General features: G+C 30.2%; 4 protein-coding genes across 9 annotated transcripts in view; 1 reads left to right on the forward strand and 3 right to left on the reverse strand.

Moving 5' to 3' along the window:
* LOC130450947 (uncharacterized) overlaps window positions 1-26,212 on the forward strand; it is a 46,023-nt gene that overhangs the window by 10,071 nt on the left and 9,740 nt on the right. For 3 of the 6 annotated variants that reach the window (XR_008910654.1, XR_008910653.1, XR_008910652.1), the window contains 8 exons: window positions 4,359-4,597; window positions 4,649-4,825; window positions 10,929-11,167; window positions 11,219-11,395; window positions 18,226-18,464; window positions 18,516-18,692; window positions 25,728-25,966; window positions 26,018-26,117. The gene's annotated coding sequence lies outside the window, so the exon portion shown is untranslated. The remainder of the gene's footprint in view (window positions 1-4,358; window positions 4,598-4,648; window positions 4,826-10,928; window positions 11,168-11,218; window positions 11,396-18,225; window positions 18,465-18,515; window positions 18,693-25,727; window positions 25,967-26,017; window positions 26,118-26,212) is intronic. The other 3 variants (XR_008910655.1, XR_008910657.1, XR_008910656.1) reach the window with 3 other exon arrangements.
* On the reverse strand, window positions 1,431-2,212 carry LOC130450948 (spermatid-specific protein T1-like). The gene is made up of 2 exons (XM_056789699.1): window positions 1,908-2,212; window positions 1,431-1,822 (listed from the first exon to the last, which is right to left on the reverse strand). The coding sequence occupies exons 1-2, from the start codon at window positions 2,164-2,166 to the stop codon at window positions 1,728-1,730; spliced, it is 354 nt and encodes a 117-aa protein (XP_056645677.1). The 5' UTR covers window positions 2,167-2,212; the 3' UTR covers window positions 1,431-1,727.
* On the reverse strand, window positions 8,402-10,004 carry LOC130450946 (histone H1, early embryonic-like). The gene is made up of 3 exons (XM_056789694.1): window positions 9,099-10,004; window positions 8,681-8,962; window positions 8,402-8,598 (listed from the first exon to the last, which is right to left on the reverse strand). Exons 1-3 carry the CDS (start codon window positions 9,298-9,300, stop codon window positions 8,495-8,497), a joined length of 588 nt encoding a protein of 195 aa, XP_056645672.1. The 5' UTR covers window positions 9,301-10,004; the 3' UTR covers window positions 8,402-8,494.
* LOC130450945 (histone H1, early embryonic-like) lies at window positions 15,700-17,301 on the reverse strand. Its single transcript, XM_056789693.1, has 3 exons — window positions 16,397-17,301; window positions 15,979-16,260; window positions 15,700-15,896 (listed from the first exon to the last, which is right to left on the reverse strand). The coding sequence occupies exons 1-3, from the start codon at window positions 16,596-16,598 to the stop codon at window positions 15,793-15,795; spliced, it is 588 nt and encodes a 195-aa protein (XP_056645671.1). The 5' UTR covers window positions 16,599-17,301; the 3' UTR covers window positions 15,700-15,792.

Consider the following 26,212-nt stretch of genomic DNA (forward strand, 5'->3'; position numbering starts at 1 on the left):
ACAAAAAATTTGATAATATTTTCAACATTCCAAGTTAGTTTACAAATTGAAGGATATTTTAAAATATTTGTCATAAGGATAATATACTGAATTTGTTAACTTAATTCCTGTATAGTTTTATGTAAAGTATATTGAGCTAAATAATATAAAATTGTTTGAAAATGTATCCACCGATACTTTATTATATGCATTTCCAAGTATTGAAATCGTTAAATTCAAGAATGGTTGAAGTAGTGATAAAGACCAAGTCTCACAATCCCTCTTATAGTTTATTAGATAGAAACTGTCGTATTTAATTTCTTCTTGATCTAGTTATTTCTTATTGTATTATTTTTTGAACCCACCTCTTTTCTGCTACATTTTTATTAAACTTATTTATACTCTCTCAATTTTCTTCTACATTTTCCTCTTGTTGTGTTCACAGATCTCTATATGTATATACTACTAACGTTCCCATTATTTAGATATCCCAGGTTCTACTTTTGCCTACCTCTTCATTTCGTATTATTCAGTTTCGTAAAAACCAAGAAGTGATCATTCTTATTAATTTTTGTCATATTTCCTTTAGAATATCATAAATTTCTGTTTTTTATCTTCGCCTTCTTTTTTTTATGGGGCACATAAGCAGTGAAACATTCACCATACCTTCTTGTACTCTAATACTCTTATCCTCATAAATCTCATTCCCGTATGTTCTTGTTTTTGAACTTTTTTCTAATGAACTCCCAGTTAATGTTGGAAAATACAAGAAGAAAATAGATATGATGGAGAACACTCAACAATTCTGTTAGAAAAATAGTAAATAAATTGATTAATCTTCATAGATCTAAGAAAGCTTCCAGTGAAACTAGTTATTTCTAAAATCTTACTGAAAAACAGGAGAAAGTTGCTCTAGTTCTTTTCCCTCCTGTTTTGATTGTGATGGAAAGTATGTTGGGCTAAATAATGTTAAATTGTTTGAAAAAGTATCTACCAATACCATGTTGTATGTATTTAAAAATTTTGAAACTGTTCTAAGAAACAGAGACAAAAAGCCTAATCTTTAAAATCTACCTTGTAATTAATTTGATATAAACTAATGTGAAATTATCCCTGAAGGAAGATCACTGATTGAAAAGGTTTCCCATTGGAGTTGAAAAAGGATTAGTTCATCTTTTATATATGAATACGATAACTTGGTTAAGCAAAAACACATCACACAGTATAATCTTGAGTGTTGGTGCAGTATTAATAGTTATTCTGTTCAGGATGATATGAGATGAATAGCCACTAATCTCTTGTATTGAGCGACATGAGACTTTACACACTCTAGAGTAATAGAACCAAGTCTGAGGAAAGATATGTGAATCATATGGTCCACATAAGCCTGTAGAATATTATTGGTAATATAAGATGAATGGTGAACTTTCTAAAAACAAATATCAATTCCTCTAGTTCATAGACTTTATAATATTTCAATTATCAATAGAAAACGATCTTATTTCATACAAGTCCTTGTATATTGATGAAAAACCAAACAACAAAAATCAATTTGAAAAAATTAATTATTGCTCTTCATTGAAACAGATCTTCTGTTAAAGTTAAGGAATATTAATTTGTTTGAGTAAATAAAACAAGATTTGATCATGGAGATGATATATTTGAGTGAATGTATACAATAAAATGAGTAAATATAACAAAGTAAATGATTCATGTTTCAATACAATGAGATTCATGGTTTAATGACACTATTTCCTTCTTCCATATTTTGATGATCGTCGTGGCCTACGCTTCGTTCCTTTACGACGTGGACGTCTGCTGCGATCCATCGGCTCTGCTTTGGCTGTAAATAAAATTCATAATATTATTATCAAATTCATTTGTAGATAAGTATTTGTTATGAAAATAATATTTGGATTACTACTCACTGTGTACATCATGTCTTCGTCTCTTTGTTCTTCGTCTACGTCTTCTCGTATTCTTAGGGCGTCGTCCACGACTGCGTATTTCTATTATTGGTAGCTTGAGACTTTTGGCTAACTTGGAGATTCTTGATGATTCCTCTTTCTGCTTGCTCTTTGCACTTTTAATAAGACTGCGTTGTTTTCCTTGCTGACGTCTAGCTCTTGCTTGCATTTCCTTGACTGGAGCCCTTCTCTTTTCCAAATTCTTGAAGTTTTGGAACATGGTGAACTGCTTGGAGCCGATACCTATCAAAAATATTTAAATTTACTTGAAGGAGAGCTTATTTAAAACCTTTAAGATACTAGAGAAGCATTTATATTCTAAAATATGTGGTGAAATATGGTATTTAAAGTAATATAAAGAGAATTTCCAAGTACTCACCTAATTTAAACTTTCCATTGGCTTTTTTCAGAAGACCATTTTGAATTCCGGTCGTTAGAGCTTTCTTAACTTGCATAGAGGCATTTTTCAACTTGGTTTTTCTTTGGGAGTTGATATGATTGATTATTTCATCGAGAGACGAGCCTTTACGGTCCTTTAAGGTAGCAATGGAACTCATTACGTCGGTTATAAGAGCTGCCATCGTGGAAACAAGCACCTAGAATAAAAATTAATAGCTGAAAAGACAATAACATGTTTGAATTCACTTACCTCAACTTCTAAACGCACGAATTCGAAAACTTTCGCAGTAAATAAATAATTTTGACGGGAGAAAAAATATTCACCGGCACAAATTTCGAAATCTTAATAGAAAATGAAATAATATTCAATAAATATTTGTTGCTTAGTGACAATTTTTTTTTTTCGGAGGTAGGATGATTCAAATTTGAATTGACAGATGTAAGGACAGAACGAAAAAGTTTCAAAAATAAGTGATTACCAATGATTGTTAATAATCAGAATCGCTTTTGAAATCATACTTAAGTTTCGAATTAATTATTATACAACCGTTAACGTCTATTTTATTAAGATTATTCTCATTCAATTAATTCATGACTGTTTTCCTAATTAGAAAGAGACACAATTTAATTTTGACAGATTACAACTGGACTTATAGAACACTTTACTTCAGAGTTGAAAATTATTCTATGCCCTCATAGAAAGATAATAATTTCGATTTTTAGTTTGAATTCTTGAAGAAGTTTTCTGAGTACCAGAGAAAAGATATCCTACTTCACTTTATTCAAATGAGTACGTCTGAATTTTTTGGCTAAAACGCTGAATAACCAGGCTAAAGTCTAAGATCATAGATACTTAGATTCTCTACTTTTATACTTATCTATGGCCATCAGAGAATATCTATAATTAATAATAATTATCTTATTTAAATATATTTTTAAACAAAGCTTAAATATTCGTATGTAAAATGTTCGCACTAAAATTTTAAATATATAATATTAGTATAATAATAATAAATGTGTTTTCAGAATTAGTTGCTTCCAAATTATAGAATCAATATTAGTGAATATATGATAACAGACAACTTCCAATGGAAAATCTAATACTCAGAACTGAATACCTGTATGCTATATGTTATTTAGAAATACTTTATTCCAATTATTCAAAAATTGTGATAGTGCTTTGGTACTAATTTTAATAGAAGACTAGTTTTCATCTCAAACAATAACATTTTTTTAGTAGTATATCAACAATTTCCATATAACACATTTTGCATAGTTGTTTGAAATTCCTACACAAGCAAGTGGGCAAGAACGTATAAAAATATCTTATGCATTCATATCGGAAATACTATGATAAGGGAGTATCATAAAATATTCTCTTCCTCAATTAAGAACTTTTTTACAGTGAATTTTATAGTTATTTCTGAGTTTTAGTTTATTTTGAGGTCAAGATCATTAAAAAAACATGAAGACCTTTTCAAATAACGAATATTTTAATAATGTCATCGATTCTCTTTACTTGTTTACAATATTTTGATATTGTAAACCAAAAAATCCGCTTATGTTTTGAAATTAATATAAGTTCTCCAAATTATCTGCTGAAATAATGAATGTATGATGTTTAATAAAGTTCTAGTAGTGGCAGTTATAATCCCCGTGGACCTCCTAAGAAGACTTAGAGGGAAGGCTACAGGAAACACACATATCCATCAGCTCTCTGGGTGAAATCTGTTACTTGGATTCCGCATTTAAAAAAGCTGGTTTAATAGTGTTGACTAATATATTATATTTGCTTATTGTAAAATTTAATAGTTGTATGAACTCAAACTGTTACATTTTGAGTAATACATGGAGAGATAATACACTCAAAATAATAAATGTGTGTCATGTGTGATTGAATCTGGTAAGAGCCCCCAGATAAAAGTGTTCTTCAAACTAATTGATAATAATAAACCAGCAAATTGAACTCAACATATTATCAGTGTCTCAATGTAATATTTCATTTCATTTTAGATGAATTTGGATCCAGCAGATATATAGTCCGAAATTAATTGAAATCGATCGCGATTGTAGAGTTTAAACATCCATTTTATTGGCGATGGAAAGATTGAGTGGTTAGCAGAAGTAGAACTGGTATTATACTTACCACTTTTCTTACAAAATTCCTAGATCAAATTTCAAACTGGACTCAACATATCTATTCCAGTGAGTTGTTCGATATCGGTTTAATGCCATACAATATGTCTTTTAAGGTTTGTTATATTTCAATAAAGGGATATAATTCAAACTATTGTTCATTACAGATACTTTTATTCCAAGCTCACGTGCTCTAGAAAAAGAAATGGTAATATTTGCTGTAGAAGGAATTCTTCACCACAGGAAGCAACCTCATTGATTGTGAATGTAAATGTTTTGGTATATTCTCTTCCTCCTAAGAATTTTCAATGGTGGAATCAGAAAAAACTTCATGGAGTTCTCAGGTACCACAAGCTGAATATATAGTTAACACTTCTTACAAACAAAACAAGAATCAGATTATGTTTTAAAGGTTACGGAAAAATGTTTTAATTGGTACAGAACCTTGGTGGTATAACTAAGTGTTCAAAAAAATACTACTGATTAATCCGAATGGTAGTAGATTGCCATGCCGCATTAAAGATAGTTGTTTTCAGACAATCAACAGTAATTTTACTGGTATTTAATGATTATCATGATTATGGTTGGTCGCCTAACAGAAAACCCAACAAATACTTACATATACTGTTGAATACCATGCATAAAAGGAAGAGGGAACTTTGATAAAAGTTGTATGATATAATTAACTAACTATGTTAGTATTTCTGGAACCTTTTGCTGTTATTCGTAATTAACAAACTTGAATAAACATGTTATCATCTCAAGATGCATAATGTAAACAAAAAACTTGCGTCTATACTAAAGCTTCTCCTAAAGTAAATCTCCAGTAGGCAACATACTCATAGTAAACTGCCAGGAAATGACCTTTTATCTCTATTCAAACTATTATTATATCTAGACACTCCTGGGAAGCTATAACCATAGAAGATCTGCTGAATGTATACAACTAGGCAAAAGCAACCTACAAATACTAACAGGAGTCCTCCAGAACACCACTCGCATACCATTTCCATCTACGGATTTATGGATTGTATGCTTCCCTGCGACGGTATTTACGAATTAATTTCTCCCTATTCGAGCACTGAAAGCTCCGAATAAAATAAATATATGGCGTTTAGGAATTTTCCCACATACTCCTTCAGAGTATTATAAAACTCTTGTTTTTCTTCTTCTTCTTCTCTTTTTGTTGGTGCATATCTACCAGTGAAACAATATTTTCTTCTCCACATGTTTCTAAAATCCATTAACTCATTTTTGATCATCTTTTCTATCAATAATCCCGTTTCTCTATGTGCTTGTTTTTGTTCTTCCTTCTCAGGATTACCTAACAATTGTTTTAAAATATTGTTGGATACATAAACTAATGTACTCTGTTGATTATATTTTTCAATTCTTTTGTATGAGCAGTATTAAATGATACTAGAACAAATAAAGACGAACAACATGTAGCTACAGCTACGAGCAATCACCCATCACCATTCATAGCTGATATATTCAAAAGTCTGAAGCAGATTAGCCAAGGGTTTGTGTATATTCCCAGAGCATTATACAAATAGAGCAAAAATTGTAGTTGGTTTCAACTGAATTAAATAAAAAAAAATAACTTATAAAATGTAATTAATGAATACTAGCCATTTTTAGATACTGCAGAACTATTATCAATTCATAACTTGATATATCTAAGTATATTCCGATTTCTTGTCTCCATTTTGTCCAACACAAGATTGGAACAATATTTAATTTCTTTAATACTTAATAAAGCTTACCTTTAGTCTCTGAAGACGATAACTTGGTTATCGAAAAGTATGAATATCACCAATGGTTCCAAAAATTCCAACTTAGTCCTCAATACTTTTGCAATACAGTTAAATAAATCTTGAAACATTGTGAAATTGCTACTATTACATTCTTCTTTATGTTGATAAGGAGGCTTTTTGGACAACTGGCGGAATATGAAAGAAATATTTTTGATTGTTTCAGACCTAGGGTCTTTTTCCATGTTTCAGATTTCTCCTTGTTTTCCCATTTTTACGACCATGACTTGATGACTTTTTGGGAAACCTGTTTAGATTAGTATAATAAGCATAATAAAACTAAAATATTACACACTGTTTGAAAGATTTCTCACTTGCTATTGAACGAAAGAAGAAGAAAAAATATTTGATTGAGCATACAATATATTCAAGGAATTATATAAAAAATATGAGTGAAACCGACCATTTATTACTAAAATCTAACTTCATAACAGGAGGAATTAATTCTAGTATCTTTTAAACCTGTTCAAACAAAAAATTTGATAATATTTTCAACATTCCAAGTTAGTTTACAAATTGAAGGATATTTTAAAATATTTGTCATAAGGATAATATACTGAATTTGTTAACTTAATTCCTGTATAGTTTTATGTAAAGTATATTGAGCTAAATAATATAAAATTGTTTGAAAATGTATCCACCGATATTTTATTATATGCATTTGCAAGTATTGAAATCGTTAAATTCAAGAATGGTTGAAGTAGTGATAAAGACCAAGTCTCACAATCCCTCTTATAGTTTATTAAATAGGAACTTATGTGAAGGACGATACCTCTGAGGGAAGGTGGATTAGCGTGAAATATTTTTTCCATTATTTAAACTAGTTATTTCTTATTGTATTATTTTTTGAACCCACCTCTTTTCTGCTACATTTTTATTAAACTTATTTATACTCTCTCAATTTTCTTCTACATTTTCCTCTTGTTGTGTTCACAGATCTCTATATGTATTTACTCCTGACGTTCCCATTATTTAGATATCCCAGGTTCTACTTTTGCCTACCTCTTCATTTCGTATTATTATTCAGTTTCGTAAAAACCAAGAAGTGATCATTCTTATTAATTTTTGTCATATTTCCTTTAGAATATCATAAATTTCTGTTTTTTATCTTCGCCTTCTTTTTTTTATGGGGCACATAAGCAGTGAAACATTCACCATACCTTCTTGTACTCTAATACTCTTATCCTCATAAATCTCATTCCCGTATGTTCTTGTTTTTGAACTTTTTTCTAATGAACTCCCAGTTAATGTTGGAAAATACAAGAAGAAAATAGATATGATGGAGAACACTCAACAATTCTGTTAGAAAAATAGTAAATAAATTGATGAATCTTCATAGATCTAAGAAAGCTTCCAGTGAAACTAGTTATTTCTAAAATCTTACTGAAAAACAGGAGAAAGTTGCTCTAGTTCTTTTCCCTCCTGTTTTGATTGTGATGGAAAGTATGTTGGGCTAAATAATGTTAAATTGTTTGAAAAAGTATCTACCAATACAGAGACAAAAAGCCTAATCTTTAAAATCTACCTTGTAATTAATTTGATATAAACTAATGTGAAATTATCCCTGAAGGAAGATCACTGATTGAAAAGGTTTCCCATTGGAGTTGAAAAAGGGTTAGTTCATCTTTTATATATGAATACGATAACTTGGTTAAGCAAAAACACATCACACAGTATAATCTTGAGTGTTGGTGCAGTATTAATAGTTATTCTGTTCAGGATGATATGAGATGAATAGCCACTAATCTCTTGTATTGAGCGACATGAGACTTTACACACTCTAGAGTAATAGAACCAAGTCTGAGGAAAGATATGTGAATCATATGGTCCACATAAGTCTGTAGAATATTATTGGTAATATAAGATGAATGGTGAACTTTCTAAAAACAAATATCCATTCCTCTAGTTCATAGTCTTTATAATCTTTCAATTATCAATAGAAAACGATCTTATTTCATATAAGTCCTTGTATATTGATGAAAAACCAAACAACAAAAATCAATTTGAAAAAATTAATTATTGCTCTTCATTGAAACAGATCTTCTGTTAAAGTTAAGGAATATTAATTTGTTTGAGTAAATAAAACAAGATTTGATCATGGAGATGATATATTTGAGTGAATGTATACAATAAAAAGATTAAATATAACAATGTAAATGTTTCATGTTTCAATACAATGAGATTCATGGTTTAATGACACTATTTCCTTCTTCCATATTTTGATGATCGTCGTGGCCGACGTTGCCTGCGCTTCATTCCTTTACGACGTGGACGTCTGCTGCGATCCATCGGCTCTGCTCTGGCTGTAAATAAAATTCATATTATTATCAAATTCATTTGTAGATAGGTACTTGTTATGAAAATAATATTTGGCATACTACTCACTGTGTACATCATGTCTTCGTCTCTTTGTTCTTCGTCTACGTCTCCTCGTATTCTTAGGGCGTCGTCCACGACTGCGTATTTCTATTATTGGTAGCTTGAGACTTTTGGCTATCTTGGAGATTCTTGATGATTCCTCTTTCTGCTTGCTCTTTGCACTTTTAATAAGACTGCGTTGTTTTCCTTGCTGACGTCTAGCTCTTGCTTGCATTTCCTTGACTGGAGCCCTTCTCTTTTCCAAATTCTTGAAGTTTTGGAACATGGTGAACAGCCTGAAGCTGATACCTATCAAAAATATTTAAATTTACTTGAAGGAGAGCTCATTTAAAATCTTTAAGATACTAGAGAAGCATTTATATTCTAAAATATGTGGTGAAATATGGAATTTGAAGTAATATAGAGAGAATTTCCAAGTGCTCACCTAATTTAAACTTTCCATTGGCTTTTTTTAGAAGACCATTTTGAATTCCGGTCGTTAGAGCTTTCTTAACTTGCATAGAGGCATTTTTCAACTTGGTTTTTCTTTGGGAGTTGATATGATTGATTATTTCATCGAGAGACGAGCCTTTACGGTCCTTTAAGGTAGCAATGGAACTCATTACGTCGGTTATAAGAGCTGCCATCGTGGAAACAAGCACCTAGAATAAAAATTAATAGCTGAAAAGACAATAACATGTTTGAATTCACTTACCTCAACTTCTAAACGCACGAATTCGAAAACTTTCGCAGTAAATAAATAATTTTGACGGGAGAAAAAATATTCACCGGCACAAATTTCGAAATCTTAATAGAAAATGAAATAATATTCAATAAATATTTGTTGCTTAGTGACAATTTTTTTTTTCGGAGGTAGGATGATTCAAATTTGAATTGACAGATGTAAGGACAGAACGAAAAAGTTTCAAAAATAAGTGATTACCAATGATTGTTAATAATCAGAATCGCTTTTGAAATCATACTTAAGTTTCGAATTAATTATTATACAACCGTTAACGTCTATTTTATTAAGATTATTCTCATTCAATTAATTCATGACTGTTTTCCTAATTAGAAAGAGACACAATTTAATTTTGACAGATTACAACTGGACTTATAGAACACTTTACTTCAGAGTTGAAAATTATTCTATGCCCTCATAGAAAGATAATAATTTCGATTTTTAGTTTGAATTCTTGAAGAAGTTTTCTGAGTACCAGAGAAAAGATATCCTACTTCACTTTATTCAAATGAGTACGTCTGAATTTTTTGGCTAAAACGCTGAATAACCAGGCTAAAGTCTAAGATCATAGATACTTAGATTCTCTACTTTTATACTTATCTATGGCCATCAGAGAATATATATAATTAATAATAATTATCTTATTTAAATATATTTTTAAACAAAGCTTAAATATTCGTATGTAAAATGTTCGCACTAAAATTTTAAATATATAATATTAGTATAATAATAATAAATGTGTTTTCAGAATTAGTTGCTTCCAAATTATTGAATCAATATTAACGAATATATGATTACAGACAACTTCCAATTGAAAATCTAATACTCAGAACTGAATACCTGTATGCTATATGTTATTTAGAAATACTTTATTCCAATTATTCAAAAATTGTGTTAGTGCTTTGGTACTAATTCTAATAGAAAAGTCTAACATTATAGAAGACTAGTTTTCATCTCAATATAAACTTAAAAGCAATATTTTAATTTGGTAATAATCTTGTACATAGCTATAACATTTTTTTAGTAGTATATTAACAATTTCCATATAACACATTTTGCATAGGTTTTTGAAATTCATACACAAGCAAGTGAGCAAGAACGTATAAAAATATCTTATGCATTCATATTAGAAATACTATGGTAAGAGAATATCAGAAAATATTCTCTTCCTCAAATAAGAACTTTTTTACAGTGAATTTGATAGGCTACAGGAGACACACATATCCATCAGCTCTCTGGGTGAAATCTGTTACTTGGATTCCGCATTTAAAAAAAAGCTGGTTTAATAGTGTTGACTAATATATTATATTTGCTTATTGTAAACTTTAATAGTTTTATGAACTCAAACTGTTACATTTTGAGTAATACATGGAGAGATAATACACTCAAAATAATAAATGTGTGTCATGTGTGATTGAATCTGGTAAGAGCCCCCAGATAAAAGTGTTCTTCAAAATAATTGATAATAATAAACCAGCAAATTGAACTCAACATATTATCATTGTCTCAATGTAATATTTCATTTCATTTTAGATGAATTTGGATCCAGCAGATATATAGTCCGAAATTAATTGAAATCGATCGCGATTGTAGAGTTTAAACATCCATTTTATTGGCGATGGAAAGATTGAGTGGTTAGCAGAAGTAGAACTGGTATTATACTTACCACTTTTCTTACAAAATTCCTAGATCAAATTTCAAACTGGACTCAACATATCTATTCCAGTGAGTTGTTCGATATCGGTTTAATGCCATACAATATGTCTTTTAAGGTTTGTTATATTTCAATAAAGGGATATAATTCAAACTATTGTTCATTACAGATAATTTTATTCCAAGCTCACGTGCTCCAGAAAAAGAAATGGTAATATTTGCTGTAGAAGGAATTCTTCACCACAGGAAGCAACCTCATTGATTGTGAATGTAAATGTTTTGGTATATTCTCTTCCTCCTAAGAATTTTCAATGGTGGAATCAGAAAAAACTTCATGGAGTTCTCAGGTACCACAAGCTGAATATATAGTTAACACTTCTTACAAACAAAACAAGAATCAGATTATGTTTTAAAGGTTACGGAAAAATGTTTTAATTGGTACAGAATCTTGGTGGTATAACTAAGTGTTCAAAAAAATACTACTGATTGATCCGAATGGTAGTAGATTGCCATGCCGCATTAAAGATAGTTGTTTTCAGACAATCAACAGTAATTTTACTGGTATTTAATGATTATCATGATTATGGTTGGTCGCCTAACAGAAAACCCAACAAATACTTACATATACTGTTGAATACCATGCATAAAAGGAAGAGGGAACTTTGATAAAAGTTGTATGATATAATTAACTAACTATGTTAGTATTTCTGGAACCTTTTGCTGTTATTCGTAATTAACAAACTTGAATAAACATGTTATCATCTCAAGATGCATAAGGTAAACAAAAAACTTGCGTCTATACTAAAGCTTCTCCTAAAGTAAATCTCCAGTAGGCAACATACTCATAGTAAACTGCCAGGAAATGACCTTTTATCTCTATTCAAACTATTATTATATCTAGACACTCCTGGGAAGCTATAACCATAGAAGATCTGCTGAATGTATACAACTAGGCAAAAGCAACCTACAAATACTAACAGGAGTCCTCCAGAACACCACTCGCATACCATTTCCATCTACGGATTTATGGATTGTATGCTTCCCTGCGACGGTATTTACGAATTAATTTCTCCCTATTCGAGCACTGAAAGCTCCGAATAAAATAAATATATGGCGTTTAGGAATTTTCCCACATACTCCTTCAGAGTATTATAAAACTCTTGTTTTTCTTCTTCGTCTTCTCTTTTTGTTGGTGCATATCTACCAGTGAAACAATATTTTCTTCTCCACATGTTCCTTTGGGTTGTGGTGTACTTGGTAACCTAATATAAACATATGTACATCTAGAAATATCAATACTTAAATGCATCCAACAATCATTTTTTAACAATTTTACATAACTACTTCTTATTATATTATTTTGATTAACATCCTCGACGTTATCCTATTTTTCTGTCTTTCCTTATTTTAAATGAGTCAGATACTTCTAATAAGACCAACAAACTTTCCGTCACAATCATAACTGTCCTAGATTCCACCTTTGTTTACCTGCTGTTATTATAATTTATTTCCAACTTTAGTTTTGGTAAGTCCAAGAAGTGATTACAGTCTGCATCTACTCTGTATGATTTGACAAATGTTTTTATATTTTATCCGTTGTTTATTATTAGTACGTTAGCTTTTTTTGGATTTTCAGTGCTTCTTCTATGTAAAATCCACTTAATTTTTTTAGTAATGTCTGTTTCCCATAATGTACATATCAATAATATTCTACTGCAGGATTGCAAAATCGTATACCATTTCCATCTACGGATTTATGGATTGTATGCTTCCCTGCGACGGTATTTACGAATTAATTTCTCCCTATTCGAGCACTGAAAGCTCCGAATAAAATAAATATATGGCGTTTAGGAATTTTCCCACATACTCCTTCAGAGTATTATAAAACTCTTGTTTTTTTTTTTCTTCTTCTTCTCTTTTTGTTGGTGCATATCTACCAGTGAAACAATATTTTCTTCTCCACATGTTTCTAAAATCCATTAACTCATTTTTGATCATCTTTTCTATCAATAATCCCGTTTCTCTATGTGCTTGTTTTTGTTCTTCCTTCTCAGGATTACCTAACAATTGTTTTAAAATATTGTTGGATACATAAACTAACTTCAAATGTACTCTGTTGAATATATTTTTCAATTCTTTTGTATGAGCAGTATTAAATGATACTAGAACAAATAAAGACGAACAACATGTAGCTACAGCTACGAGCAATCACCCATCCTCATTCAAAGCTGATATATTCAAAAGTATGAAGCAGATTAGCCAAGAGTTTGTGTATATTCCCAGAGCGTGATACAAATAGAGCAAAAAATGTAGTTGGTTTCAACTGAATTAAATAAAAAAAAATAACTTATAAAATGTAATTAATGAATTAGATACTGCAGAACTATTATCAATTCATAACTTGATATATCTAAGTATATTCCGATTTCTTGTCTCCATTTTGTCCAACACAAGATTGGAACAATATTTAATTTCTTTAATACTTAATAAAGCTTACCTTTAGTCTCTGAAGACGATAACTTGGTTATCGAAAAGTATGAATAACACCAATGGTTCCAAAAATTCCAACTTAGTCCTCAATACTTTTGCAATACAGTTAAATAAATCTTGAAACATTGTGGAATTGCTACTATTACATTCTTCTTTATGTTGATAAGGAGGCTTTTTGGACAACTGGCGGAATATGAAAGAAATATTTATGATTGTTTCAGACCTAGGGTCTTTTTCCATGTTTCAGATTTCTCCTTGTTTTCCCATTTTTACGACCATGACTTGATGACTTTTTGGGAAACCTGTTTAGATTAGTATAATAAGCATAATAAAACTAAAATATTACACACTGTTTGAAAGATTTCTCAATTGCTATTGAACGAAAGAAGAAGAAAAAATATTTGATTGAGCATACAATATATTCAAGGAATTATATAAAAAATATGAGTGAAACCGACCATTTATTACTAAAATCTAACTTCATAACAGGAGGAATTAATTCTAGTATCTTTTAAACCTGTTCAAACAAAAAATTTGATAATATTTTCAACATTCCAAGTTAGTTTACAAATTGAAGGATATTTTAAAATATTTGTCATAAGGATAATATACTGAATTTGTTAACTTAATTCCTGTATAGTTTTATGTAAAGTATATTGAGCTAAATAATATAAAATTGTTTGAAAATGTATCCACCGATATTTTATTATATGCATTTGCAAGTATTGAAATCGTTAAATTCAAGAATGGTTGAAGTAGTGATAAAGACCAAGTCTCACAATCCCTCTTATAGTTTATTAAATAGGAACTTATGTGAAGGACGATACCTCTGAGGGAAGGTGGATTAGCGTGAAATATTTTTTCCATTATTTAAACTAGTTATTTCTTATTGTATTATTTTTTGAACCCACCTCTTTTCTGCTACATTTTTATTAAACTTATTTATACTCTCTCAATTTTCTTCTACATTTTCCTCTTGTTGTGTTCACAGATCTCTATATGTATTTACTCCTGACGTTCCCATTATTTAGATATCCCAGGTTCTACTTTTGCCTACCTCTTCATTTCGTATTATTATTCAGTTTCGTAAAAACCAAGAAGTGATCATTCTTATTAATTTTTGTCATATTTCCTTTAGAATATCATAAATTTCTGTTTTTTATCTTCGCCTTCTTTTTTTTATGGGGCACATAAGCAGTGAAACATTCACCATACCTTCTTGTACTCTAATACTCTTATCCTCATAAATCTCATTCCCGTATGTTCTTGTTTTTGAACTTTTTTCTAATGAACTCCCAGTTAATGTTGGAAAATACAAGAAGAAAATAGATATGATGGAGAACACTCAACAATTCTGTTAGAAAAATAGTAAATAAATTGATGAATCTTCATAGATCTAAGAAAGCTTCCAGTGAAACTAGTTATTTCTAAAATCTTACTGAAAAACAGGAGAAAGTTGCTCTAGTTCTTTTCCCTCCTGTTTTGATTGTGATGGAAAGTATGTTGGGCTAAATAATGTTAAATTGTTTGAAAAAGTATCTACCAATACAGAGACAAAAAGCCTAATCTTTAAAATCTACCTTGTAATTAATTTGATATAAACTAATGTGAAATTATCCCTGAAGGAAGATCACTGATTGAAAAGGTTTCCCATTGGAGTTGAAAAAGGGTTAGTTCATCTTTTATATATGAATACGATAACTTGGTTAAGCAAAAACACATCACACAGTATAATCTTGAGTGTTGGTGCAGTATTAATAGTTATTCTGTTCAGGATGATATGAGATGAATAGCCACTAATCTCTTGTATTGAGCGACATGAGACTTTACACACTCTAGAGTAATAGAACCAAGTCTGAGGAAAGATATGTGAATCATATGGTCCACATAAGTCTGTAGAATATTATTGGTAATATAAGATGAATGGTGAACTTTCTAAAAACAAATATCCATTCCTCTAGTTCATAGTCTTTATAATCTTTCAATTATCAATAGAAAACGATCTTATTTCATATAAGTCCTTGTATATTGATGAAAAACCAAACAACAAAAATCAATTTGAAAAAATTAATTATTGCTCTTCATTGAAACAGATCTTCTGTTAAAGTTAAGGAATATTAATTTGTTTGAGTAAATAAAACAAGATTTGATCATGGAGATGATATATTTGAGTGAATGTATACAATAAAAAGATTAAATATAACAATGTAAATGTTTCATGTTTCAATACAATGAGATTCATGGTTTAATGACACTATTTCCTTCTTCCATATTTTGATGATCGTCGTGGCCGACGTTGCCTGCGCTTCATTCCTTTACGACGTGGACGTCTGCTGCGATCCATCGGCTCTGCTCTGGCTGTAAATAAAATTCATATTATTATCAAATTCATTTGTAGATAGGTACTTGTTATGAAAATAATATTTGGCATACTACTCACTGTGTACATCATGTCTTCGTCTCTTTGTTCTTCGTCTACGTCTCCTCGTATTCTTAGGGCGTCGTCCACGACTGCGTATTTCTATTATTGGTAGCTTGAGACTTTTGGCTATCTTGGAGATTCTTGATGATTCCTCTTTCTGCTTGCTCTTTGCACTTTTAATAAGACTGCGTTGTTTTCCTTGCTGACGTCTAGCTCTTGCTTGCATTTCCTTGACTGGAGCCCTTCTCTTTTCCAAATTCTTGAAGTTTTGGAACATGGTGAACAGCCTGAAGCTGATACCTATCAAAAATATTTAAATTTACTTGAAGGAGAGCTCATTTAAAATCTTTAAGATACTAGAGAAGCATTTATATTCTAAAATATGTGGTGAAATATGGAATTTGAAGTAATATAGAGAGAATTTCCAAGTGCTCACCTAATTTAAACTTTCCATTGGCTTTTTTTAGAAGACCATTTTGAATTCCGGTCGTTAGAGCTTTCTTAACTTGCATAGAGGCATTTTTCAACTTGGTTTTTCTTTGGGAGTTGATATGATTGATTATTTCATCGAGAGACGAGCCTTTACGGTCCTTTAAGGTAGCAATGGAACTCATTACGTCGGTTATAAGAGCTGCCATCGTGGAAACAAGCACCTAGAATAAAAATTAATAGCTGAAAAGACAATAACATGTTTGAATTCACTTACCTCAACTTCTAAACGCACGAATTCGAAAACTTTCGCAGTAAATAAATAATTTTGACGGGAGAAAAAATATTCACCGGCACAAATTTCGAAATCTTAATAGAAAATGAAATAATATTCAATAAATATTTGTTGCTTAGTGACAATTTTTTTTTCGGAGGTAGGATGATTCAAATTTGAATTGACAGATGTAAGGACAGAACGAAAAAGTTTCAAAAATAAGTGATTACCAATGATTGTTAATAATCAGAATCGCTTTTGAAATCATACTTAAGTTTCGAATTAATTATTATACAACCGTTAACGTCTATTTTATTAAGATTATTCTCATTCAATTAATTCATGACTGTTTTCCTAATTAGAAAGAGACACAATTTAATTTTGACAGATTACAACTGGACTTATAGAACACTTTACTTCAGAGTTGAAAATTATTCTATGCCCTCATAGAAAGATAATAATTTCGATTTTTAGTTTGAATTCTTGAAGAAGTTTTCTGAGTACCAGAGAAAAGATATCCTACTTCACTTTATTCAAATGAGTACGTCTGAATTTTTTGGCTAAAACGCTGAATAACCAGGCTAAAGTCTAAGATCATAGATACTTAGATTCTCTACTTTTATACTTATCTATGGCCATCAGAGAATATATATAATTAATAATAATTATCTTATTTAAATATATTTTTAAACAAAGCTTAAATATTCGTATGTAAAATGTTCGCACTAAAATTTTAAATATATAATATTAGTATAATAATAATAAATGTGTTTTCAGAATTAGTTGCTTCCAAATTATTGAATCAATATTAACGAATATATGATTACAGACAACTTCCAATTGAAAATCTAATACTCAGAACTGAATACCTGTATGCTATATGTTATTTAGAAATACTTTATTCCAATTATTCAAAAATTGTGTTAGTGCTTTGGTACTAATTCTAATAGAAAAGTCTAACATTATAGAAGACTAGTTTTCATCTCAATATAAACTTAAAAGCAATATTTTAATTTGGTAATAATCTTGTACATAGCTATAACATTTTTTTAGTAGTATATTAACAATTTCCATATAACACATTTTGCATAGGTTTTTGAAATTCATACACAAGCAAGTGAGCAAGAACGTATAAAAATATCTTATGCATTCATATTAGAAATACTATGGTAAGAGAATATCAGAAAATATTCTCTTCCTCAAATAAGAACTTTTTTACAGTGAATTTGATAGGCTACAGGAGACACACATATCCATCAGCTCTCTGGGTGAAATCTGTTACTTGGATTCCGCATTTAAAAAAAAGCTGGTTTAATAGTGTTGACTAATATATTATATTTGCTTATTGTAAACTTTAATAGTTTTATGAACTCAAACTGTTACATTTTGAGTAATACATGGAGAGATAATACACTCAAAATAATAAATGTGTGTCATGTGTGATTGAATCTGGTAAGAGCCCCCAGATAAAAGTGTTCTTCAAAATAATTGATAATAATAAACCAGCAAATTGAACTCAACATATTATCATTGTCTCAATGTAATATTTCATTTCATTTTAGATGAATTTGGATCCAGCAGATATATAGTCCGAAATTAATTGAAATCGATCGCGATTGTAGAGTTTAAACATCCATTTTATTGGCGATGGAAAGATTGAGTGGTTAGCAGAAGTAGAACTGGTATTATACTTACCACTTTTCTTACAAAATTCCTAGATCAAATTTCAAACTGGACTCAACATATCTATTCCAGTGAGTTGTTCGATATCGGTTTAATGCCATACAATATGTCTTTTAAGGTTTGTTATATTTCAATAAAGGGATATAATTCAAACTATTGTTCATTACAGATAATTTTATTCCAAGCTCACGTGCTCCAGAAAAAGAAATGGTAATATTTGCTGTAGAAGGAATTCTTCACCACAGGAAGCAACCTCATTGATTGTGAATGTAAATGTTTTGGTATATTCTCTTCCTCCTAAGAATTTTCAATGGTGGAATCAGAAAAAACTTCATGGAGTTCTCAGGTACCACAAGCTGAATATATAGTTAACACTTCTTACAAACAAAACAAGAATCAGATTATGTTTTAAAGGTTACGGAAAAATGTTTTAATTGGTACAGAATCTTGGTGGTATAACTAAGTGTTCAAAAAAATACTACTGATTGATCCGAATGGTAGTAGATTGCCATGCCGCATTAAAGATAGTTGTTTTCAGACAATCAACAGTAATTTTACTGGTATTTAATGATTATCATGATTATGGTTGGTCGCCTAACAGAAAACCCAACAAATACTTACATATACTGTTGAATACCATGCATAAAAGGAAGAGGGAACTTTGATAAAAGTTGTATGATATAATTAACTAACTATGTTAGTATTTCTGGAACCTTTTGCTGTTATTCGTAATTAACAAACTTGAATAAACATGTTATCATCTCAAGATGCATAAGGTAAACAAAAAACTTGCGTCTATACTAAAGCTTCTCCTAAAGTAAATCTCCAGTAGGCAACATACTCATAGTAAACTGCCAGGAAATGACCTTTTATCTCTATTCAAACTATTATTATATCTAGACACTCCTGGGAAGCTATAACCATAGAAGATCTGCTGAATGTATACAACTAGGCAAAAGCAACCTACAAATACTAACAGGAGTCCTCCAGAACACCACTCGCATACCATTTCCATCTACGGATTTATGGATTGTATGCTTCCCTGCGACGGTATTTACGAATTAATTTCTCCCTATTCGAGCACTGAAAGCTCCGAATAAAATAAATATATGGCGTTTAGGAATTTTCCCACATACTCCTTCAGAGTATTATAAAACTCTTGTTTTTCTTCTTCGTCTTCTCTTTTTGTTGGTGCATATCTACCAGTGAAACAATATTTTCTTCTCCACATGTTCCTTTGGGTTGTGGTGTACTTGGTAACCTAATATAAACATATGTACATCTAGAAATATCAATACTTAAATGCATCCAACAATCATTTTTTAACAATTTTACATAACTACTTCTTATTATATTATTTTGATTAACATCCTCGACGTTATCCTATTTTTCTGTCTTTCCTTATTTTAAATGAGTCAGATACTTCTAATAAGACCAACAAACTTTCCGTCACAATCATAACTGTCCTAGATTCCACCTTTGTTTACCTGCTGTTATTATAATTTATTTCCAACTTTAGTTTTGGTAAGTCCAAGAAGTGATTACAGTCTGCATCTACTCTGTATGATTTGACAAATGTTTTTATATTTTATCCGTTGTTTATTATTAGTACGTTAGCTTTTTTTGGATTTTCAGTGCTTCTTCTATGTAAAATCCACTTAATTTTTTTAGTAATGTCTGTTTCCCATAATGTACATATCAATAATATTCTACTGCAGGATTGCAAAATCGTATACCATTTCCATCTACGGATTTATGGATTGTATGCTTCCCTGCGACGGTATTTACGAATTAATTTCTCCCTATTCGAGCACTGAAAGCTCCGAATAAAATAAATATATGGCGTTTAGGAATTTTCCCACATACTCCTTCAGAGTATTATAAAACTCTTGTTTTTTTTCTTCTTCTTCTTCTCTTTTTGTTGGTGCATATCTACCAGTGAAACAATATTTTCTTCTCCACATGTTTCTAAAATCCATTAACTCATTTTTGATCATCTTTTCTATCAATAATCCCGTTTCTCTATGTGCTTGTTTTTGTTCTTCCTTCTCAGGATTACCTAACAATTGTTTTAAAATATTGTTGGATACATAAACTAACTTCAAATGTACTCTGTTGAATATATTTTTCAATTCTTTTGTATGAGCAGTATTAAATGATACTAGAACAAATAAAGACGAACAACATGTAGCTACAGCTACGAGCAATCACCCATCCTCATTCAAAGCTGATATATTCAAAAGTATGAAGCAGATTAGCCAAGAGTTTGTGTATATTCCCAGAGCGTGATACAAATAGAGCAAAAAATGTAGTTGGTTTCAACTGAATTAAATAAAAAAAAATAACTTATAAAATGTAATTAATGAATTAGATACTGCAGAACTATTATCAATTCATAACTTGATATATCTAAGTATATTCCGATTTCTTGTCTCCATTTTGTCCAACACAAGATTGGAACAATATTTAATTTCTTTAATACTTAATAAAGCTTACCTTTAGTCTCTGAAGACGATAACTTGGTTATCGAAAAGTATGAATAACACCAATGGTTCCAAAAATTCCAACTTAGTCCTCAATACTTTTGCAATACAGTTAAATAAATCTTGAAACATTGTGGAATTGCTACTATTACATTCTTCTTTATGTTGATAAGGAGGCTTTTTGGACAACTGGCGGAATATGAAAGAAATATTTATGATTGTTTCAGACCTAGGGTCTTTTTCCATGTTTCAGATTTCTCCTTGTTTTCCCATTTTTACGACCATGACTTGATGACTTTTTGGGAAACCTGTTTAGATTAGTATAATAAGCATAATAAAACTAAAATATTACACACTGTTTGAAAGATTTCTCACTTGCTATTGAACGAAAGAAGAAGAAAAAATATTTGATTGAGCATACAATATATTCAAGGAATTATATAAAAAATATGAGTGAAACCGACCATTTATTACTAAAATCTAACTTCATAACAGGAGGAATTAATTCTAGTATCTTTTAAACCTGTTCAAACAAAAAATTTGATAATATTTTCAACATTCCAAGTTAGTTTACAAATTGAAGGATATTTTAAAATATTTGTCATAAGGATAATATACTGAATTTGTTAACTTAATTCCTGTATAGTTTTATGTAAAGTATATTGAGCTAAATAATATAAAATTGTTTGAAAATGTATCCACCGATATTTTATTATATGCATTTGCAAGTATTGAAATCGTTAAATTCAAGAATGGTTGAAGTAGTGATAAAGACCAAGTCTCACAATCCCTCTTATAGTTTATTAAATAGGAACTTATGTGAAGGACGATACCTCTGAGGGAAGGTGGATTAGCGTGAAATATTTTTTCCATTATTTAAACTAGTTATTTCTTATTGTATTATTTTTTGAACCCACCTCTTTTCTGCTACATTTTTATTAAACTTATTTATACTCTCTCAATTTTCTTCTACATTTTCCTCTTGTTGTGTTCACAGATCTCTATATGTATTTACTCCTGACGTTCCCATTATTTAGATATCCCAGGTTCTACTTTTGCCTACCTCTTCATTTCGTATTATTATTCAGTTTCGTAAAAACCAAGAAGTGATCATTCTTATTAATTTTTGTCATATTTCCTTTAGAATATCATAAATTTCTGTTTTTTATCTTCGCCTTCTTTTTTTTATGGGGCACATAAGCAGTGAAACATTCACCATACCTTCTTGTACTCTAATACTCTTATCCTCATAAATCTCATTCCCGTATGTTCTTGTTTTTGAACTTTTTTCTAATGAACTCCCAGTTAATGTTGGAAAATACAAGAAGAAAATAGATATGATGGAGAACACTCAACAATTCTGTTAGAAAAATAGTAAATAAATTGATGAATCTTCATAGATCTAAGAAAGCTTCCAGTGAAACTAGTTATTTCTAAAATCTTACTGAAAAACAGGAGAAAGTTGCTCTAGTTCTTTTCCCTCCTGTTTTGATTGTGATGGAAAGTATGTTGGGCTAAATAATGTTAAATTGTTTGAAAAAGTATCTACCAATACAGAGACAAAAAGCCTAATCTTTAAAATCTACCTTGTAATTAATTTGATATAAACTAATGTGAAATTATCCCTGAAGGAAGATCACTGATTGAAAAGGTTTCCCATTGGAGTTGAAAAAGGGTTAGTTCATCTTTTATATATGAATACGATAACTTGGTTAAGCAAAAACACATCACACAGTATAATCTTGAGTGTTGGTGCAGTATTAATAGTTATTCTGTTCAGGATGATATGAGATGAATAGCCACTAATCTCTTGTATTGAGCGACATGAGACTTTACACACTCTAGAGTAATAGAACCAAGTCTGAGGAAAGATATGTGAATCATATGGTCCACATAAGTCTGTAGAATATTATTGGTAATATAAGATGAATGGTGAACTTTCTAAAAACAAATATCCATTCCTCTAGTTCATAGTCTTTATAATCTTTCAATTATCAATAGAAAACGATCTTATTTCATATAAGTCCTTGTATATTGATGAAAAACCAAATAACAAAAATCAATTTGAAAAAATTAATTATTGCTCTTCATTGAAACAGATCTTCTGTTAAAGTTAAGGAATATTAATTTGTTTGAGTAAATAAAACAAGATTTGATCATGGAGATGATATATTTGAGTGAATGTATACAATAAAATGAGTAAATATAACAAAGTAAATGATTCATGTTTCAATACAATGAGATTCATGGTTTAATGACACTATTTCCTTCTTCCATATTTTGATGATCGTCGTGGCCTACGCTTCGTTCCTTTACGACGTGGACGTCTGCTGCGATCCATCGGCTCTGCTTTGGCTGTAAATAAAATTCATAATATTATTATCAATTTCATTTGTAGATAGGTATTTGTTGTGAAAAGAATATTTGGCATACTACTCACTGTGTACATCATGTCTTCGTCTCTTTGTTCTTCGTCTACGTCTTCTCGTATTCTTAGGGCGTCGTCCACGACTGCGTATTTCTATTATTGGTAGCTTGAGATTTTTGGCTAACTTGGAGATTCTTGATGATTCCTCTTTCTGCTTGCTCTTTGCACTTTTAATAAGACTGCGTTGTTTTCCTTGCTGACGTCTAGCTCTTGCTTGCATTTCCTTGACTGGAGCCCTTCTCTTTTCCAAATTCTTGAAGTTTTGGAACATGGTGAACAGCCTGAAGCTGATACCTATCAAAAATATTTAAATTTACTTGAAGGAGAGCTCATTTAAAACCTTTAAGATACTAGAGAAGCATTTATATTCTAAAATATGTGGTGAAATATGGAATTTGAAGTAATATAAAGAGAATTTCCAAGTGCTCACCTAATTTAAACTTTCCATTGGCTTTTTTCAGAAGACCATTTTGAATTCCGGTCGTTAGAGCTTTCTTAACTTGCATAGAGGCATTTTTCAACTTGGTTTTTCTTTGGGAGTTGATATGATTGATTATTTCATCGAGAGACGAGCCTTTACGGTCCTTTAAGGTAGCAATGGAACTCATTACGTCGGTTATAAGAGCTGCCATCGTGGAAACAAGCACCTAGAATAAAAATTAATAGCTGAAAAGACAATAACATGTTTGAATTCACTTACCTCAACTTCTAAACGCACGAATTCGAAAACTTTCGCAGTAAATAAATAATTTTGACGGGAGAAAAAATATTCACCGGCACAAATTTCGAAATCTTAATAGAAAATGAAATAATATTCAATAAATATTTGTTGCTTAGTGACAATTTTTTTTTTCGGAGGTAGGATGATTCAAATTTGAATTGACAGATGTAAGGACAGAACGAAAAAGTTTCAAAAATAAGTGATTACCAATGATTGTTAATAATCAGAATCGCTTTTGAAATCATACTTAAGTTTCGAATTAATTTTTAAACAACCGTTAACGTCTATTTTATTCAGATTATTCTCATTCAATTAATTCATGACTGTTTTCCTAATTAGAAAGAGGCACAATTTAATTTTGACAGATTACAACTGGACTTATAGAACACTTTACTTCAGAGTTGAAAATTATTCTATGCCCTCATAGAAAGATAATAATTTCGATTTTTAGTTTGAATTCTTGAAGAAGTTTTCTGAGTACCAGAGAAAAGATATCCTACTTCACTTTATTCAAATGAGTACGTCTGAATTTTTTGGCTAAAACGCTGAATAACCAGGCTAAAGTCTAAGATCATAGATACTTAGATTCTCTACTTTTATACTTATCTATGGCCATCAGAGAATATATATAATTAATAATAATTATCTTATTTAAATATATTTTTAAACAAAGCTTAAATATTCGTATGTAAAATGTTCGCACTAAAATTTTAAATATATAATATTAGTATAATAATAATAAATGTGTTTTCAGAATTAGTTGCTTCCAAATTATAGAATCAATATTAGTGAATATATGATAACAGACAACTTCCAATGGAAAATCTAATACTCAGAACTGAGTACCTGTATGCTATATGTTATTTAGAAATACTTTATTCCAATTATTCAAAAATTGTGATAGTGCTTTGGTACTAATTTTAATAGAAGACTAGTTTTCATCTCAATATAAACTTAAAAGCAATATTTTAATTTCGTAATAATCTTGTACATAGCTATAACATTTTTTTTAGTAGTATATCAACAATTTTCATATAACACATTTTGCATAGTTGTTTGAAATTCATACATCAGCACAGCAAGTGAACAAGAGAGTATCAGAAAATATTCTCTTCTTCAATTAAGAACTTTTTTACAGTGAATTTTATAGTTATTTCTGAGTTGTTTTAGTTTATTGTGAGGTCAGGATCATTAAAACAACATGAGGACCTTTTTACATCACGAATATTTTAATAATGTCATCTATTCTCTTTACTTGTTTACAATATTTTGATATTGTAAACCAAAAAATCCGCTTATGTTTTGAAATTAATAAAAGTTCTCCAAATTATCTGCTGAAATAATCAATGTATGATGTTTAATAAAGTTCTAGTAGTGGCAGTTATAATCCCCGTGGACCTCCTGAGAAGACTTAGAGGGTAGGCTACAGGAGACACACATATCCATCAGCTCTCTGGGTGAAATCTGTTACTTGGATTCCGCATTTAAAAAAGCTGGTTTAATAGTGTTGACTAATATATTATATTTGCTTATTGTAAAATTTAATAGTTGTATGAACTCAAACTGTTACATTTTGAGTAATACATGGAGAGATAATACACTCAAAATAATAAATGTGTGTCATGTGTGATTGAATCTGGTAAGAGCCCCCAGATAAAAGTGTTCTTCAAAATAATTGATAATAATAAACCAGCAAATTGAACTTAACATATTATCAGTGTCTCAATGTAATATTTCATTTCATTTTAGACGAATTTGGATCCAGCAGATATATAGTCCAAAGTTAATTGAAATCGATCGCGATTGTAGAGTTTAAACATCCATTTTATTGGCGATGGAAAGATTGAGTGGTTAGCAGAAGTAGAACTGGTATTATACTTACCACTTTTCTTACAAAATTCCTAGATCAAATTTCAAACTGGACTCAACATATCTATTCCAGTGAGTTGTTCGATATCAGTTTAATGCCATACAATATGTCTTTTAAGGTTTGTTATATTTCAATAAAGGGATATAATTCAAACTATTGTTCATTACAGATACTTTTATTCCAAGCTTACGTGCTGCAGAAAAAGAAATGGTAATATTTGCTGTAGAAGGGATTTTCCACCACAGGAAGCAACCTCATTAATTGTGAATGTAAATGTTTTGGTATATCTTTCACTCTTCATGAAATCTACAAGTTTGCTTCAGTTTTATTGGATGAAGTGTGCATCATCCTAATGAATTATTAC

Source organism: Diorhabda sublineata, chromosome X, assembly GCF_026230105.1.
Source record: "Diorhabda sublineata isolate icDioSubl1.1 chromosome X, icDioSubl1.1, whole genome shotgun sequence".
Taxonomy (NCBI): Eukaryota; Metazoa; Arthropoda; class Insecta; order Coleoptera; family Chrysomelidae; genus Diorhabda; species Diorhabda sublineata.